Here is a 16,221-nt window from a genome sequence, read left to right on the forward strand (position 1 = left end):
TTTACAAGCCTCCTCAGGCCCCCATCACTTTGCGCCTCCCACTTTTTCCTCCCTCCCTCTCTCTCCCTTTCCTGTTTTTGAAAGAGGATCGATTATACCAGGACATTTATAAGTAATATCCGATTCCTGGGGCGCCTGGGGGGCTCCATCGGTTGAGCGTCCGACTTCGGCTCAGGTCACGATCTCGCGGTTCGTGAGAGTTCAGGCCCTGCGTGGGGCTCTGCACTGGTGGTGTGGAGCCTGCTTGGGAGTCTCTCTCTCTCTCTGCCCCTTCCCCACTTGCACTCTCTCTCTCAAAATAAATAAACTTTAAAAAGAAGTAATATGTGATTGCTTCTTTTTTTATACTTAGAATGTGAAAATAAGACAGTGGCTGCCTGTATTGAAACTTTTTAGTGTTTAATTTCACAGTAATTTAAAAGAAGAAAGTAACTTACGGCATTAATTGCCTCATACATAGTTTCATGTCTGTGACCTGCAGAAAACAAATGTCCTCATGACCAGAGGTTGAAAGATGACTACCAGGAGGCAGATAGAAGGTTTTATTCTAGAGTGAGGCAGCCCTGGCCCTGCCCCTCATGGGCCCGGGAGCAAGTCTCTCACCCTCAGGAAAGCTACGTTTCCTTAGCTGTGCAACGGGGAAGGTCAGCACGAGAGGATGCCACCTTTCAGTGGGGTGCCACGCGTGAGCCATAAGTAAATGGGCGCAGTTAAAGAAATACATGAAACGTGTGTCAGAAAGCATGTCTTCTGTTAACAGTCGTGGTGTATCGTGTAAATTTCGGCCCAGTATCTGTTCAGTCTGAATTTACTTGAGATACTAATATAGCTGGTTATGAAAATGGAAAGGTGTAAGCTGTGATATTTTTAAAAAATTTTGTTTGTTTAATTATTTATTTTGAGAGAGAGATGGAGCAGAGGGGAGACAGAGTCCCAAACAGGCTCCACGCTGTCAGCACGGAGCCCGATGCGGGGCTTGAACCCACGAGCATGAGATCACGACCCGAGCCGAAATCAACAGTCGGACCCTTAACCGACTGAGCCCCCCCAGGCGCCCCAGGATGTGATAAACTTCAAAGAAAAGGATGGTGCTTCTGTCTGTGCTCTCGGAAGAGGGCACGTGCTTGTGTCGTGCTCTGCGTGCGCTGACCCGTCGGTTGTCCCAGACAAGACCCCACGTGTAGCGTAACTCATCGCCATCTGGTCTTTTCATGCTCAGAGAGCATCGCATGTGCCTGACTTAACCCCTGAGCAAGCATAATAAGAGAGTCAGGAGTGGGGGGTGACCGACTACAGGTTCAGGCTGACTCACCTAAGCTAATTACTGCTGATTCAGAAAGGATGTTACTATAGTATTAGGATAGGCCTTCACCTGCCTCAAGGGATGTGGAAGAACAAACTGGGAAGAAACTCCACCAGTCAGAAGGCTGTATTCTAGGTCTTGAGACATTTACGCTGATGTGGTTTTGTCTGTGTGGCCGAACTGCTCAACTACTAACTGTTGGCTCTATCCGTGGGCATCTCATCCAAGCCGTGTGTCCACGTTATAGCGGTCTGAGGTGTCAGCCGAGGGCCCTTTCTCACCTGCTTTTGTTGGACACACGGAGTTTTTGGTATCCCTGGATGCCAGGGTTTGCATGTCATGAAAGAAGCATTTGTATTTCTATGGTATATACATGCTGGGTTGTAAATTTTAAATTAAAGAAAATTTTCTTTTAATGTTTGTTTCTTTTTGAGAGAGAGACAGACGCGCACACACGGAGCATGAGCAGGGGACGCTGGTGGGGGGAGGGGGGTGGGGCAGAAAAGAGAGGGAGGGAGACACAATCCCAAGCAGGCTAAGAACGGTCAGCGTAGAGCCCAACGCGGGGCTCGAACCCACTGTGAGATCGTGACCTGACCTGAAGTCGGATGCCTAACTGACTGAGCCATGCCGGCACCCCTGAATTGTAAAATTTTAAAGAGAAATCTCTATTAACAGTTGAAATTATGCAGTCTTATTTGTCTTGTGGGTATATTTGGAAATTTATCATGTTATCCTAATTTTTTTCCTTGCCTGAGTTATATTTTATCCTAATTCCTTATCCAAATTGTATTTTACTTAATTAGAGGCCATGTGGACAGAGGCCTGGCTGACTTTTTCAGAAAACGTCATCATAGTCTTACTTTCACTACATAGTAGTTGTATGATCAAATCCTGGTTGTAAAGGTTTAAAACTTTGGATTTACAATTTTATGTTGGTCTTATCTTGGCTTATTGCAAAGTACATTTGTATTTAATAAAGAATGTCAGGTCTTATTTTTTATTTTTTATTCCCGCCATCGGGTCTTTTTTAAATAGGCAGTGAGTGCCATTAGCTCTCTTACTCATACAGTCTAAAATTTATAATTAATTATTGATCCCAAGTCAGTCATTGAATGCCTACTAGGTTTGCGGGTCCTCAGCTGGCTTTTGCGGGTCCTCAGCGGGTCCTCAGATCCTCTTTTCAGAGGCAGCTTCCTACGTCTCCAGAGAGGGACCAGAGCTCACTGCAGAATGAGTACTGAAATGCAAAGTGTCATCATGGGGGGCTTTATGAGAGGAGTGGGACCCAGTGTGTGTAGAATCATGGTGAGAAGCAGGCCTGACTCCAGAGACGTGTATAAGGGAAAGACAGGAATTGTTGGTCTTTTTTGGCAGATGTCAGAGGTCCATGTAGGACTCTCCCCCTCCCGCCCCCCCCGCCCATGCACTTGACAGAGCGTCTTTTAAGAAAAAATAAGAAATGCTATTACTGTAGGAAAAAGTTTTACAAAATTGCCGTACTTGGAGATTTCTTACATTATAGCTCAAATGAGCTAATACATTTCCAAATTTGTGTTTCAAAACTCACTTGCTACCTCCTTTGTAGACAGCCTTTAACATGTTCCTGTTAATTTTTCTCTCTTCACTGGCACTTAACTAACCACTTTGTACTTGACTCATTCTTGAGGCGCCTCGGCGGCTCAGTCGGTTAAGCGTCTGACTCTTGATTTCGGCTCAGGTCACGATCCCACAGTTCATGGGATCGAACCCCACTCGGCCTCTACACTGACCGCGTGGAGGCTGCTTGGGATCATCTCTCTCCCCCTCTCTCTGCCCCTCCCCTACTCTCTCTCTCTCTTTCTCTAAAAAATAAACATTTTTTTAAAAATTGTATTATTTATCTTAAAAAAACACAGACTCATTCTTGGGGTCACAGGATAAGGTGCTCTCCTGTGGCCTGACTGGTGGTGGCCGAGGGGAGGCCCGGACGGCCCAGCCCACGCACTCACAGGCATACAGGGGAGCTGCCGTGTTATTGCCTCTCTTGTGCGGTGGTCGTTACTGGGCTTGCTCACGTGACTCGGCCCTGCTCTCCCTCTGCAGGTTATCACCAGCCTTGTGAAGATGCTGAAGTCCAGAGACACCAGAAGAAATTTCTGTCCTCCAAGCCACTGGCTGTCAGAACAGGAAGATATTAAAGCAGATAAGGTTTATGGAAAGATCTTTTTAAATAGTTTTCATTACACATTGTCTCAGCTTTTGTCTTTCGAGGGAGGATAAAGCCTTTTAAATTGGTTCATTTGGTTCATTTATTACTTAGTATGTAACAAAACGTTAACAGTAAACTTTTTTATTATTAACGCTTAGGTCACAAGATAGAATATATAGCAGTACCATTGACTTCAACATGCATCCTGAGTTTGCTATTAATCCTGATTTTCTCCTTTAACCACAAATTATATTGAAGCCTAGTGGTTCTTTGTTGGGGTTGCAAAAGATGTTGCTTTTATTGAAAGGTATTATAATTATTGACGCATATTTGGTACTTAGAGGAAATGGAGCATGTCCTTGATTTTCTAAAGGAACAAATTTGAATGTTACTAAAATTACTAAGACCTAGGTCTAAAGTAGATTCAGTAGTATAATATATTTTCAGAAATTTAAGTAACATTAACAGACGTCTATGAACCGTTTTCGTTCTTGTTTGTCAGTGAAAGGCATGATTGTATTCATTTCAAAATCTCGGGGTGCAGAGAGTGGAGGGTGTAGAAGAAACAGGACTATAGAAGCATTAAAGGAAAGAAAACAGCAGGCGCCTGGGTGGCTCAGTCAGTTAAGCATCCGACTCGCTCTCAGCTCAGGTCTTGATCTTAGGGTCATGAGTTCAGGCCCCACATTGGGCTCCACTCGGGGCGTAGAGCCTACTTAAGAAGAAGAAGGAGGAGGAGGAGGAGGAGGAGAGGAGGAGGAGGAGGAGGAGGAGGAGGAGGAGGAGGAGGAGGAGGAGAAGGAGAAAACAGAGGTGCTTTATAACAGTTTCAGAAGCATTACTGTGTCTGCATGAATCTTGGAGCGTGTGGCGCCTAGCTGTGCCCACTGGTTAGGCTGCGAAACCACGGCCAACGCTGTAGCAGATGGACATCTCCAAGGCCCGGGATGGGGCCTCCGAACAACATTTACCACCAAAAGGAAACAGCCTTTGGAACGATGGAGTGTCTTGTCACTGGAGAGTATGGGAACCACAGGAGGCCCCGGCCCTTCGGAACAGGTGTAATGGACTAAACGTCGAATATGCTTAAATCTGTGAGTTACGGGCGCCTGGCCGGCTCAGTCGGAAAAGCATGGGACTCTTTATCTCAGGGGTGTGGTTCCAAACCCCACATTGGGTGTAGAGATTACTCAAATAAATAAAACTTTTTCAAAAGTGTTTCAAACGTTAGAAAATGAAGAACGTGATTGGCCATCTTAAAAGCAGAGGAACCACCTTATTATTTTGAGGACGGGTTCGGAAAAAAGTAATCATGCACTGAGTCTGCCTTTCCCTTACAAACTTCATGTATCTCAGGCTGAGTAGTGGTGATGTGAGACCCTTCTCGGTGTAGGGGTGGCTCATGATGCACGAAGAAGCCACTTTTGACCTGGGGTCCCACAGTCTGCAGCTCTGATGAATCAACGGTCTAGGCGGTGCCCTCGTGGTGCAGGCCACAAGGGGACCTGCTGATACCGGGCTGGAGGCCCCAGCAGATGAGGGTCCAGTGATGAGGGTCCAGTGCCGGACGCCCCTCGCTGTGCCGCTGCTACCCCAGGAGACTCAGCTGTGGAAAAAACGTCAGCTGCGCCACACCGTGCCTGGTAACGCAGCTGGTCCCTCTTTTGGCCTCATCGCTTTGTGACAACGGGTACCCAGACCTGCGGTCACCGGACACGTGCCTTGAGGAAAGGACACTCTGCCCATGAAGCGTCCTGGCCAGAAACTGAACCTGGATGTGAGGAGCCCTCCTGATGCCGCTGCACATGTGTGTGGGAACCGGGCCAGAAGCCCGTGTTAGCCCCGAGGGGCCTCAGCCGGCACAGCCCGGAAGGGAGGTGGGGGGGCCCTGCCGCCCAGCTGCTCTGACCCGGCCCGCTCAGGGCCGGGGGAGCCCACAGAGCGGCGAGGCTTCCAGAGTGCACACGACCCCAGCCTCGCTGGATACTCAGATTTTGTAATTATGAGATACTGAATATTTAGTAGTAAGAAATTCATTCTTTAAGCATGATGCGTTTTCATTTAGAAAGTGATCACGTGACCGTTTACTATATGCACCTGTTACACGGCATTAACCAGAAGCAGCAGAGAGTTCCCTGGGATGTGTTAGAAGCAGTTACACTGTCAAAGCGTGAAAGGGTAGCCAGCAGGGGAGAGAGGGCGGGACGAGGACTTGGAAAGGACATGAGATCAAAGAGCAGGACCCGGCTGACACTCAGTACGTGTAAGGCACGATTTAGTTCACATGTGACAAGTTAAAGTTCGCGCCACAGCACAAGGATGTACTAAGCAAGCGTTGCTGGCCCCACAGGTCACCCAGCTCTACGTTCCGGCTTCCAGACACGTGTGGAGGTACCGGCGGATGGGGAGGATTGGCCCCCTGCAGTCGAGCCTGGACGGTGAGTTCTCTGTGGCCTTGCAGTCCCCTTTTCCGTTCAGGGTTATGGACTACCATTCCGTACCGGGAAGTTCACTCTTTTCAGTGTACTCTTCTGCGATTTTTTGGTAAACATAGGCCACCATGATCAACCATAGAGAAAAGGCTCATCGTTCCGGAAATTACCTCGTGTTCCTTTGTACTTAGCCCTTGCCCCGGCTCCTTGCCCCAGCCCCTGCCCCTGCCCCTGGGAACCACTGATTTGTTTTTGTCCTGGTAGCTTTGCCTGTTCCAGAATGTCTTTAGATGGAACCATATAGTGTGTAGCCTTGTGAGTCTGGGAGGGAAGAGTCCAAGCAGGCCTCAAGGACATGGTGGGTTCTGCTCTCCACCACCGCAATCAAGTGTATGTCGCAGAACAAGTCAAATGAATTTTTTGGTTTTCCAGCGTATGTAAAGGTTAAGAGTGCCGTAGCATTACGTCTAAAGAAGCGACAAACGTCCCTTCATTAGAAGAAACTTTTAGGGGCGCCTGGGTGGCTCGGTCAGTTGAGCACCTCACTCTTGATTTTGGCTCAGGTCATGATCCACGCCTGCCTCGGGCTCCATGCTGAGTGTGCAGCCTGCTTGGGATTCTCTCCCTGCCCTCCCTCCCTCGCACTCTCACGCTCTCTGTCATATTAAAAAAATACACTTTTTGGAGATGATGCTATCATCTGAGTCGTTTCAGCGACTGAGAATCACGGATCACAGATGACCGTAACAAATGTAATTATGAAAAAGTTAGAAATGTTGCAAGAATTACCGAAATGTGACACGAGGACACCAAGTGTGCAAGTGCTGCTGGAAATGGCGCCCACGGAGGCGCTGGGCGCGGGGTCAGCACCGACCTTCTGTTCGTAGCACACGGTGTCTGCCAGGTGCCGCAAGGTGGGGTGTGTCCATGCCCGTAACTCCACAGAGCCTTTAAAATGTGTTGCAGTGGGTTTGGAGTCCCCACCGCTGTCCGTCTCTGAGGAAAGACAGCTCGCCATCCTGACAGAATTGCCCTTTGTGGTTCCATTTGAGGAGCGAGTCAAGGTAAGCAGTTTGGTGTCTTTACAGACTGCGTGTGTGGCACGGTCACTTAGCATCATTTCAGGGTTGAACTAACACCAGCCAGAAAGTCTCCAAAGATGTGTGGTGCCCAGCTGATTCTGCACTTCTTATTTTCCTCATTGGGTGATAATAGCTGAGAGCGATTTATAAAAGCATAGTCCAGGGGCGCCTGGGTGGCTCAGTCAGTTATTAGCGTCTGACTCTTCACTTCGGCTCGGCTCGGGTCATGATCTCACGGTGGGGTCGAGCCCCCGAGTCAGGGCGGAGCCTGTGTGGGATTCTTTCTGCCCCGCCCCCACTCGCGTGCATCCCTGCGCTTTCTCTTTCAAAATAAATGAACTTTTTCTTTTCTTTTCTTTTTTTTTTTTAGAAAGCATAGTCCAACCAAGTACCTCTTTATATAGACTTGAAAGATTTTCTCCTTAGTTGTACCTAGAGTTCAGAGGCTTGTCACACCATTGTCGTCTTATGGGAGGATGAGGTCCTTTGTCTAGGACCTGTGTTTTGAAAATGCATATTTTTTGAAAAGATACGCTTCTGTACATTATGTTGAAGTTATTTATCACAAACACTACTTTATAAAAGAGACTTGGATAGTTATCTTAACTTCTTGCCTGGTCATTTTTGACTAATGTACAAAACTTTGTATTTATCTGTTTTGAGATTTTAAAACGTCTTGTTTGTATTCATCAACTTAGCGAATTTCTAAAAACTACCAGGCTTTTTTTTTTAAGTTCACTTAGTTAGAAAGAGAGTGAGCTGGGGAGGGGCAGAGAGAGAGAATCCTAAGCAGGCTCCACACTGACAGCATGGAGCCCAGTGTGGGGCTCGAACTCATGAATTGTGAGATCATGACCTGAGCTGAATTCCAGAGTTGGACACTTAACGGACCGAGCTACCCAGGCGCCCCTACCAGGCTCTATTCTTAAGTAATAGATTCAAGAGGGTAATTTTAGTCCTGCCCACTCTTTATAGGATGAGCAAAAGATTGAATTTCTTTTAAAGCTGTTGGTGTTTCTTTATTAAAACACACACACACACACACACACACACACACACACGCACACACACACAGAGGCACAAATGCAACATGATATTACATAGTTCCTGAGCTCCCTCTACTGGATTTTTAGCATCAAAAAAAATCAGTTGAGTTTTATTGTTAGGGAGATATTCCTACTAGTGATACACAGCTTTACAAAGAAAGATATTCGTTCTTTTTCTGTCACCTGGGTTTTTCTAAAGGGTTTGTAAAAGAAGATACTGACAATACTATAGCATGGGACTTTGAAAATTTGTTGTAAGATGGGGAAGAGGAGCAGGGTTACAAATACACAAATATCGCATGTCTACTAATAAGGCCGAAAGTCCATATTCGATACCTTGGCTTTTAAAATTTGTTTCTGAATTCACGGAGATAGAAGACTGAAGATTTATGTGGCAGTTTTTTGTTGCTTATGTTTATAACAAAGTCTCATTTCAGGTAACCTGACAGCTTCCTCTGTTTGTTAGATCTTTCAAAGGTTGATTTATGCAGATAAGCAAGAGGTGCAAGGAGACGGTCCGTTTCTGGACGGAATTAATGTCACTATAAGAAGAAATTATATTTATGAAGATGCTTATGACAAACTTTCCCCAGAAAATGGTATGTATAATTCTGTCTGTGTGTATGCATGCGGCAGGGGGAGCCTGAGGGATTCTTTGAGAAAAAGGTCCTCACTGAAACCTTAGTGTCCGTCGCCTTGTTCTGTAATGAGTTTTAACAGTGGAATGTATGCCGGATCTGTAGATGTGTGTTATCAAATAACATTCCTAAGACTGACAGATAATCAGTGCAACAGGAGCCTTTTTCAAATAGTGACTTCTGTTTTTAAGGCAAAAAAACCCCTCCACTCCACCCGCAGATGTCTGTTTCTAAAATCTAGAATTCTGAAAATGTTGGTGGGCGCCGTTTACGTTCTGTATTATGTGTGTGTTATAACCTCTAAGCCTTGTTTAACATGCCAGAGTAAACTCGGTGCAGTGCAGATTTCTTTATAAAAGGACGTGGGCTTCAGCGTCAGTGCTAGTAGAGAAAGACCGGAGAGATTTCTCCTGTAACAGCACTTTGGATCGCGCGTAGAGGTCAGTGACACGTTCTGTCTCCTGTGAGTATCTGACACCCAGCATTAAGTGTTGTATTACTAGTTTACATGTTCATAATTTTTCCTTCAAGAGTATGGGATCCCTGTTAACTGCATTAAATCAGGGCTAGATCGGTGCAGGGAGCTCGCAGTGGAAGGTGGCAGGCAGGGTCTGGATCACGGCTGCAGGAGATGGGAGGTCGTCAGAAGTGAAGTAACAGTCGCCTCTCCGAGGGGAGCAAAACCTCAATTCAAGTGATTTTTTTCTTAAAGAGCTAATTTTGTTACGCTGTGGGAATAACGGCGGACGGCCAGCGTCAGTCACCGGTCCCTTCTCTTCCAGGTTTTGTGTGTGAGGGTTTGATGTTCACATAATGTGGTTTTCTCACCTAATCTGTGCCGTAGCCCTCTGAAGGCGGACCGCCGCTGTCCCAGCTCACTGCCAGCCAGCATGGTTCGTTTGTAAGTTTTACCTGCGAACGGGGCAAAATCCGGAACTCTGACTCAAGCCCAACACACTTTTGAGAAAAACTGGACCTCCTCCTGGGGGCTCCTCGGTCCCCGCGAATCGGCGGTAGTAGCTGTGGTGTGCCTGCCACTTGGCCGGGGCTCTCGCGCTGTGGCCCGGAGTCCTTGTCCTCTGTCCGGCTCAAGTCACGGGTGCTCGGTAGATGTTTGTTGAATTTGCGATTGAACCCGGGGAAAACTCGAGAGAACGAAATGATAATTTGCCAGCCACTAAGACTGTGAGTGAGAGCAGAAGTGAGGCACGGTCGGTGCTGGGGGGTGTCGGGAAGGGGAGGCCTGCCCGCGTGGCCGGTCCCGCGCAGCCGCTTGGGCGCTCATTCTCGCAGGCTTGCTTCCTGCACGTGCTGCAGGTGGGGTGCCTCCAAATGTGGTCGGCGGCGACTTTAAACTAGCTTTAAAACTATTCACGTAGATGGTTTTTAAAGACCTTACTGTCCAGTTAGAACAAACCGCAGATTTCCTAATAAACCCTTAAGCTTAAAGTTGTTCAAAAGTTGACCCTACTCTGCCTCCCGAGGTGTGTTCTGATTCTTGCACTGAGTTCAAGGGATGTGGAAGAACCTTCCCATAATGCTTGGTCATAATGCTTTAGATCTCTGCAGATGCTCTGAGTCAGGCCTTCTTGACAGGAGTTTTCAAACCATGGCTTAAAATTGGTATCTCACCAGCGAGAGGAGTAAAATTAACTGTCATCTCCGAATGTTTCATTTACTTAGGGGAAGTTGGTGGGAAGTGCTTTGTTGATTGATCATCTATGTATAATCGGTTAATATGATTACCCCGTGTATCTAGTCGTTAAAGCAAATCCTTCCTTCACCAATGCTCGGCATCTGTCATCTCGGAACAGGTTTCTCAAGTGTGGGTGTCAGCCGGTAGGGGGAGAGCTGGCTGCTGGGGCTCCGACCTGGGCGGTGGGCGGTCCTGGAGAGCCCTCCCGTGGCGGTGCTGCCGCCGGGGGGGCAGGGTGGGGGCGCGGAGCCGTGATCACCTTCACTCTCAGGGTTGCTGTCACTCTGGGCATGATCGCTCTTCTCTTCTGGGATGAGAGCCCGCCAGAGCTGGCTCTGGACTGACCTGTGCTCACTCCGAGAGCCTTTGTGTGTTCGCTGGTTTTGAGGTGTTTGTTTACTGGGCAGGATTTACTACACTGTTTTCCTGAAGGGGGAATGGTAATAGAGTAAAATCAAAGTAACATTTTACTTAGTTTTTTTCCCCCCACTAAAACCTTAGCGTGTAAGTAGAGATTTTAAAATTCGTCCTTAGAAACAAGTAGTGTCAAGATATTTCGAAGGCTGGATTTGATTCTGAAATTATATTATGTTTTTATTATTATTTTTTTTACATATTACTGTTTACAGAAATGAGCTTCAGGGAACCACAGAATCTCAATTCTAGCCAAAGTAGAGAGGCGACTTCCGATGGCCCACTGAGTCTCCAAGCAATCATGACACACCCCCTGCCCACCATGAGACTGTTGAAGGGGGGCCGTGGCCAAGTGTCTCCAGCCTGTAACATTTGTATGCTTAGAGTTTTTACAAAATCTGCTGCTGACTGCTATTAGTCAGTTTGAAAAACATTATATATGACAAAGAAATGCTTATAGTTCATCCTTAAAATTGGGCATTAAAAAGGAATCTGTAAAGGTGAAAAATACCCAACTATATTTTTGTGTTGCACGTACAATTATCTGCTTAGATTTCTTTTGGCATTTTACGTAGATCTTGAGATTGAACATACTTTGTAATCCTATTGATCAAAATAGATGTTGGGGTGCCTGGGTGGCTCCATCAATTAAGTGTCTGACTTCAGCCCAGGTCATGATCTCATGGTCCGTGAGTTCAAGCCCCGCGTCGGGCTCTGTGCTGACAGCTCAGAGTCTGGAGCCTGTTTCAGATTCTATGTCTCCCTCTCTCTCTTACGTCCCCTGTTCATGCTCTGTCTCTTTCTGTCTCAAAAATAAATAAACATTAAAAAAAAATTTTTTTTTAAAAAAGATGCAAATGACATATTGTGGAATCTAACCATCCCTGAAAAGCATGTTCTGGTTGCTCATGTAAGTATATTAAATTTTAAAAACAAAAGAGAGAGGGCACCCCGCTGGCTCGGTCGGTAGAGTGTGCAACTCCTGACTTCAGGGTTGTGAGTTCGAGCCTCACGTTGGCGAGATTGCTTAAAAATAAAACCTTTAAGAAAAGAAAAGTAAAGAAAGAAGAGAATATAGTTTAGTATAAAAGCCTGTGCTTTGTAGGCAGTAGACAGATCTTTACATTATAACACTCCTGCTACAGTGCTAGCTGTATGTCTTTAGATAAATAATTCCTTGTCCTTGGTTTTCTTACTCCAGAGTGGAGATAATTCTTAACCCAGAAGGTTGTTAAAAGACTTGAAGTAATGTGTGTAAAATTCTAACATAAATGCTAGCTCGGGGTAAATAATCAATGATGGGTATCCCTTTATGGAGTACGAGAGCAGGCTGTAACCAGCTGGCTTAATTTGTCTCCCTTACTCTGGGGGAAATGTGAGCCTTTACACAGAGCTCACCCAGCAGCGTTTTTCTGTCGCTGCTGGCAGGATGGGGTGGCCCTCGCCCCTGCCGGTCAGTGAAAGATAGTGTCAGTACCGCTGTCCACAGTGGTGTAGATCTCAGTCCATATAAGAAATTGTACCGGCCCGGTTTGGACCGTGTTACAGGGTATCTACCGCCAGGCTCTGGGACTTCAGAAGTATCGACACGGCTCCCCGAAGCCACGTTCCGCTGAACCCCTTTCCGGAGTGTTTTCTAGAGGTCCTCTGTCCCTTGGCGTAGATCGGCCTCGCGGGAAGCCTGAAAGGTGGTGGCAGCTCCCGAAAGCCCAGCAGCAAAGTGGCACCAGGTGCAGACCTGGGCTGAGCTGCCTGCACCTCTGAGCTCTCAGCATCGCACCCACCCTGCCCGGGGCAACCGCCCCTGCCCCGCCGCCCCTGCTCGCACCTGCTCCCGCTCAGGATGCAGGTGGGGAGGGGTGAAGTTACTTTCTCAGACCCGCGCACCCTGATTAAGCCTGTCCGGTGAAGATCACCTGGTTCTGGCTTTTGGCAGAATCACTTCCATTGGCTTGTATTTTGGGGCCTGTGTCCCGAGGCCTGTACCGAACCAAGGCTGTGTGTCATTGTGGGTGAGTCCAGGGTCATATCCCTGCTGACAGCACTCCTGACCTCTTGAGGACCTGTGTGGAAATTTCTCTAAGATACCAGGCTTAATTGACCAACTTTCCAATTTTTTTTTTTTTTTAATTTTTTTATTTATTTTTTATTTTTTTTAACGTTTTTATTTACTTTTGAGACAGGGAGAGACAGAGCATGAACAGGGGAGGGTCAGAGAGAGGGAGACACAGAATCTGAAACAGGCTCCAGGCTCTGAGCTGTCAGCACAGAGCCCGACGTGGGGCTCGAACTCACGGACTGCAAGATCATGACCTGAGCTGAAGTCGGCCGCTCAACCGACTGAGCCACCCAGGCACCCCTCCAGTTTTTTTTTATTTTAATCTTGGTGGCGCACTATAACCAAAAAGACTTGTACCCTTTTCAGCCGCTCACTGCTTTTAACGATAATGTAGATCCTGGATTCTGACTCTCCTGCCTCATTCACCTTTTTCAGAGACTCTTTGTAATGTTAATTGCGCTGACATCTTCTTTATCCATTTATGGTTTTCACCTTTCCTGGTAACGGTTGCTGTTCCCCTGGTATTCTCACGTGCTTAATTCCCTCCCTCCTAGTACAAGTCTCCTAGTATTTTAGAGCGTCCTATCCTTTAGAATATGTGGGATAACTTTATTTGCTCCTGAACACTCAGTTTCCCCTCACCTCCGTGTGTGATATGTTAACATAAAGGAACTTCTTTCTCTCTTTCTCCCCTTGGCAGCTTTGGGGGAATTACTGGTCGGTCTATTTCATCATCTGTTTTTAATCTCATTGATTTTTTTTATTTTAGTCCTGCATTAAAATATCTCTAATATTCTTGCTCCCCTTCCAAAACTTCCTGTAGTAATACTAGCATAGTAAAAAATTGTTTTCTCCTCGCCCCCATCGCCCCTTTGTGTTAACAGAGCCTGATTTGAAAAAGCGGATCCGCGTGCACCTGCTCAACGCACATGGCCTGGATGAAGCTGGCATTGACGGAGGTGGCATTTTCAGAGAGTTCCTAAATGAACTGCTGAAGTCGGGGTTTAACCCCAATCAGGGGTTCTTTAAGACGACTAACGAGGGCCTTCTGTACCCCAGCCCAGCTGCTCACATGCTGGTGGGAGACTCCTTCGCCAGACATTACTACTTCCTGGGCAGGATGCTTGGAAAGGTACGGTGTTCTGGGACCACAGGGTGCTGGGGTTGTGTTTCCGTGTGGTTGCCGTCTATTTCACTGAAGATCTTTATTCAAAATTGCTTAAGTAATTTTGGTGATCCCTGCATCGTATTCCTTTGTATAATAACTAACCTTTCATCGTTACGCGTTACATGCGCAGTAGTCACAAGCATAAAGCATTTGCATAGTATGGGGAACCTGGGGGCACGTACAATAAAATCCTGTTGGTCGAAGTCTTTTCAGGGGCTGTTGGCCGTCTGGTTGTGTGCTAGAAATACCAGAAAGCTCTCTGTTGCTCTCATTGCTAGTGTTACAAGTGGGTTCTGTAGTTACAAGTGGTCTTTAAAGGTTCCGTAAACTTTTAGAGTGCTGCGAGGCAGACGACCATTGTTACTGGGTATGGGGTGAGTGGTACATGTGTCGTGTGCAAACTCCAGGAAAATTGGCCGTGTAAGGATGACGTGAGGGTAATGCTGTCATGAGCAGCACGTCACACACCCGCCGACCGTGCACACAAACACAATTTGCCCTTTACTGTAAGTGACAGGAAAACTTCATCTGTAGTCTGGTGGACACTTCCTGTTTATTGGTGAAACTTTGACAGGACCTGCCCCCCCACCCCCACTGGTAAAGTCAGAAGCAAAGCCAGGACACCCCCGATACCAGTGCTGTTCGTCAAGGAACCAGGTCAGTCCCTGCCTGTCGTCCCTGCGGATGGCTAGAACAGAGCACCACAGACGTGCAGCTTCTGAGGGACACACATGTGTTTCTCACGGTTCGGGAGGCTGGAAGGTCGCCATCAACAAGCCGTGGGGTCTCCTGGGGTGGGGGCCCTCGTCCCGGTTCACGTCCGTGCCTTCTCACCGTGTCCTCACATGATGGAAGGGGTGAGGGGCTCTCCAGGATCCCTTTGAGAAGGACACCAATCACATCCCTGAGGGCTCTGCCTCATGACCCCATCACCGTCCAGAGCCAGCCTCCTAATGCCACCGCCCTGGGGACGCAAACATTCAGTGTACCAAAGGTGGGGACAGCAGGCCAGGAGACGTCATTTAAATCCAGGGTGGCTAACTGCTTCCCCGCGGGACAGATGAAGTCCAAAAAAGAGATTTGGGTTTTCTTTCTTTTTAACTGAATACTAACTTTAAAAAAAAATTTTTTTTTTCAACGTTTTTTATTTATTTTTGGGACAGAGAGAGACAGAGCATGAATGGGGGAGGGGCAGAGAGAGAAGGAGACACAGAATCGGAAACAGGCTCCAGGCTCCGAGCCATCAGCCCAGAGCCTGACGCGGGGCTCGAACTCACGGACCGCGAGATCGTGACCTGGCTGAAGTCGGACGCTTAACCGACTGCGCCACCCAGGCGCCCCTAAAAAATTTTTATTTTAATGTTTATTTTTGAGAGAGAGAGAGAGAGACAGACAGAGTGTGCAGGGGAGGGGCAGAGAGAGAGGGAAACAGAGAATCCGAAACAGGCTCCAGGCTGAGCTGTCAGCACAGAGCCCGACGCGGGGCTTGAACCCACAGACTGTGAGATCGTGACCTGAGCCGAAGTCAGATTTATTAACCAAGTGAGCCACCCGGGCGCCCCACGTTGTCCATTTCTTAAATTGAGTTGTTTGTTTTCTATTATTAAGTCCTTTATATATTCTAGTTCAAGTCCTTATCCGACATGTGTTTTGCAAGTATTTTCTCCCGTTCTGTGGGTTGTTTTTCACTTTCTTGATGGCTTCTAATGCATTTATTTTTCTTTTGTTGCCTGAGCTTTTGCAGTCTTGTCTAAGAAACTTGTGGTCACGTGGTTTAATCCAGGGTCTCAGAGATTTATACCTGTGTGTGTTCTAAGAATTGAGTCATTTTAGTTCTTGCATTTAAGTCTCTGCTCCATTAGGAGTTAATTTCTGTGGGTGGTGTGAGTTAGGGGTCCCAGCAGGTTCTGTCGCATGTGGACACCCCTTTGTCCTCACACCGTTTGTTAAAAAGCCTTACGTGGTTCCCTTGCCCAGAGTCAGTTGACTGTGAATGTGAGGGTTTATTTCTGGACTCTCGGTTTCACTCATCTCTGTGTCTGTGCCAGCGTGGCACCGCTTTGATTACTGTGCCTTTGTCGTCAGTCTTGTGCTGTGTATACTTACCAATGACAAACGGTAATGAAGCCCCAGGACCCAACGCAGCGGAGGGGCAGCGGAAGGAACCGGTAGGTCGTGGATCTCTCTTTGAC

The 16,221-nt window shown here is 47.2% G+C and overlaps 1 protein-coding gene across 2 annotated transcripts in view; it reads left to right on the forward strand.

Annotated features, from left to right (window-relative positions):
• UBE3C (ubiquitin protein ligase E3C) overlaps positions 1–16,221 on the forward strand; it is a 120,698-nt gene that overhangs the window by 66,366 nt on the left and 38,111 nt on the right. For both annotated transcript variants that reach the window (XM_042927226.1, XM_042927228.1), the window contains 5 exons: positions 3,389–3,493; positions 5,845–5,932; positions 6,893–6,990; positions 8,521–8,653; positions 13,746–13,993. In XM_042927226.1, the coding sequence (XP_042783160.1) occupies positions 3,389–3,493; positions 5,845–5,932; positions 6,893–6,990; positions 8,521–8,653; positions 13,746–13,993 (672 nt within the window). The remainder of the gene's footprint in view (positions 1–3,388; positions 3,494–5,844; positions 5,933–6,892; positions 6,991–8,520; positions 8,654–13,745; positions 13,994–16,221) is intronic.

The sequence above is a fragment of the Panthera leo genome, chromosome A2 (genome assembly GCF_018350215.1).
Source record: "Panthera leo isolate Ple1 chromosome A2, P.leo_Ple1_pat1.1, whole genome shotgun sequence".
Classification (NCBI taxonomy): domain Eukaryota; kingdom Metazoa; phylum Chordata; class Mammalia; order Carnivora; family Felidae; genus Panthera; species Panthera leo.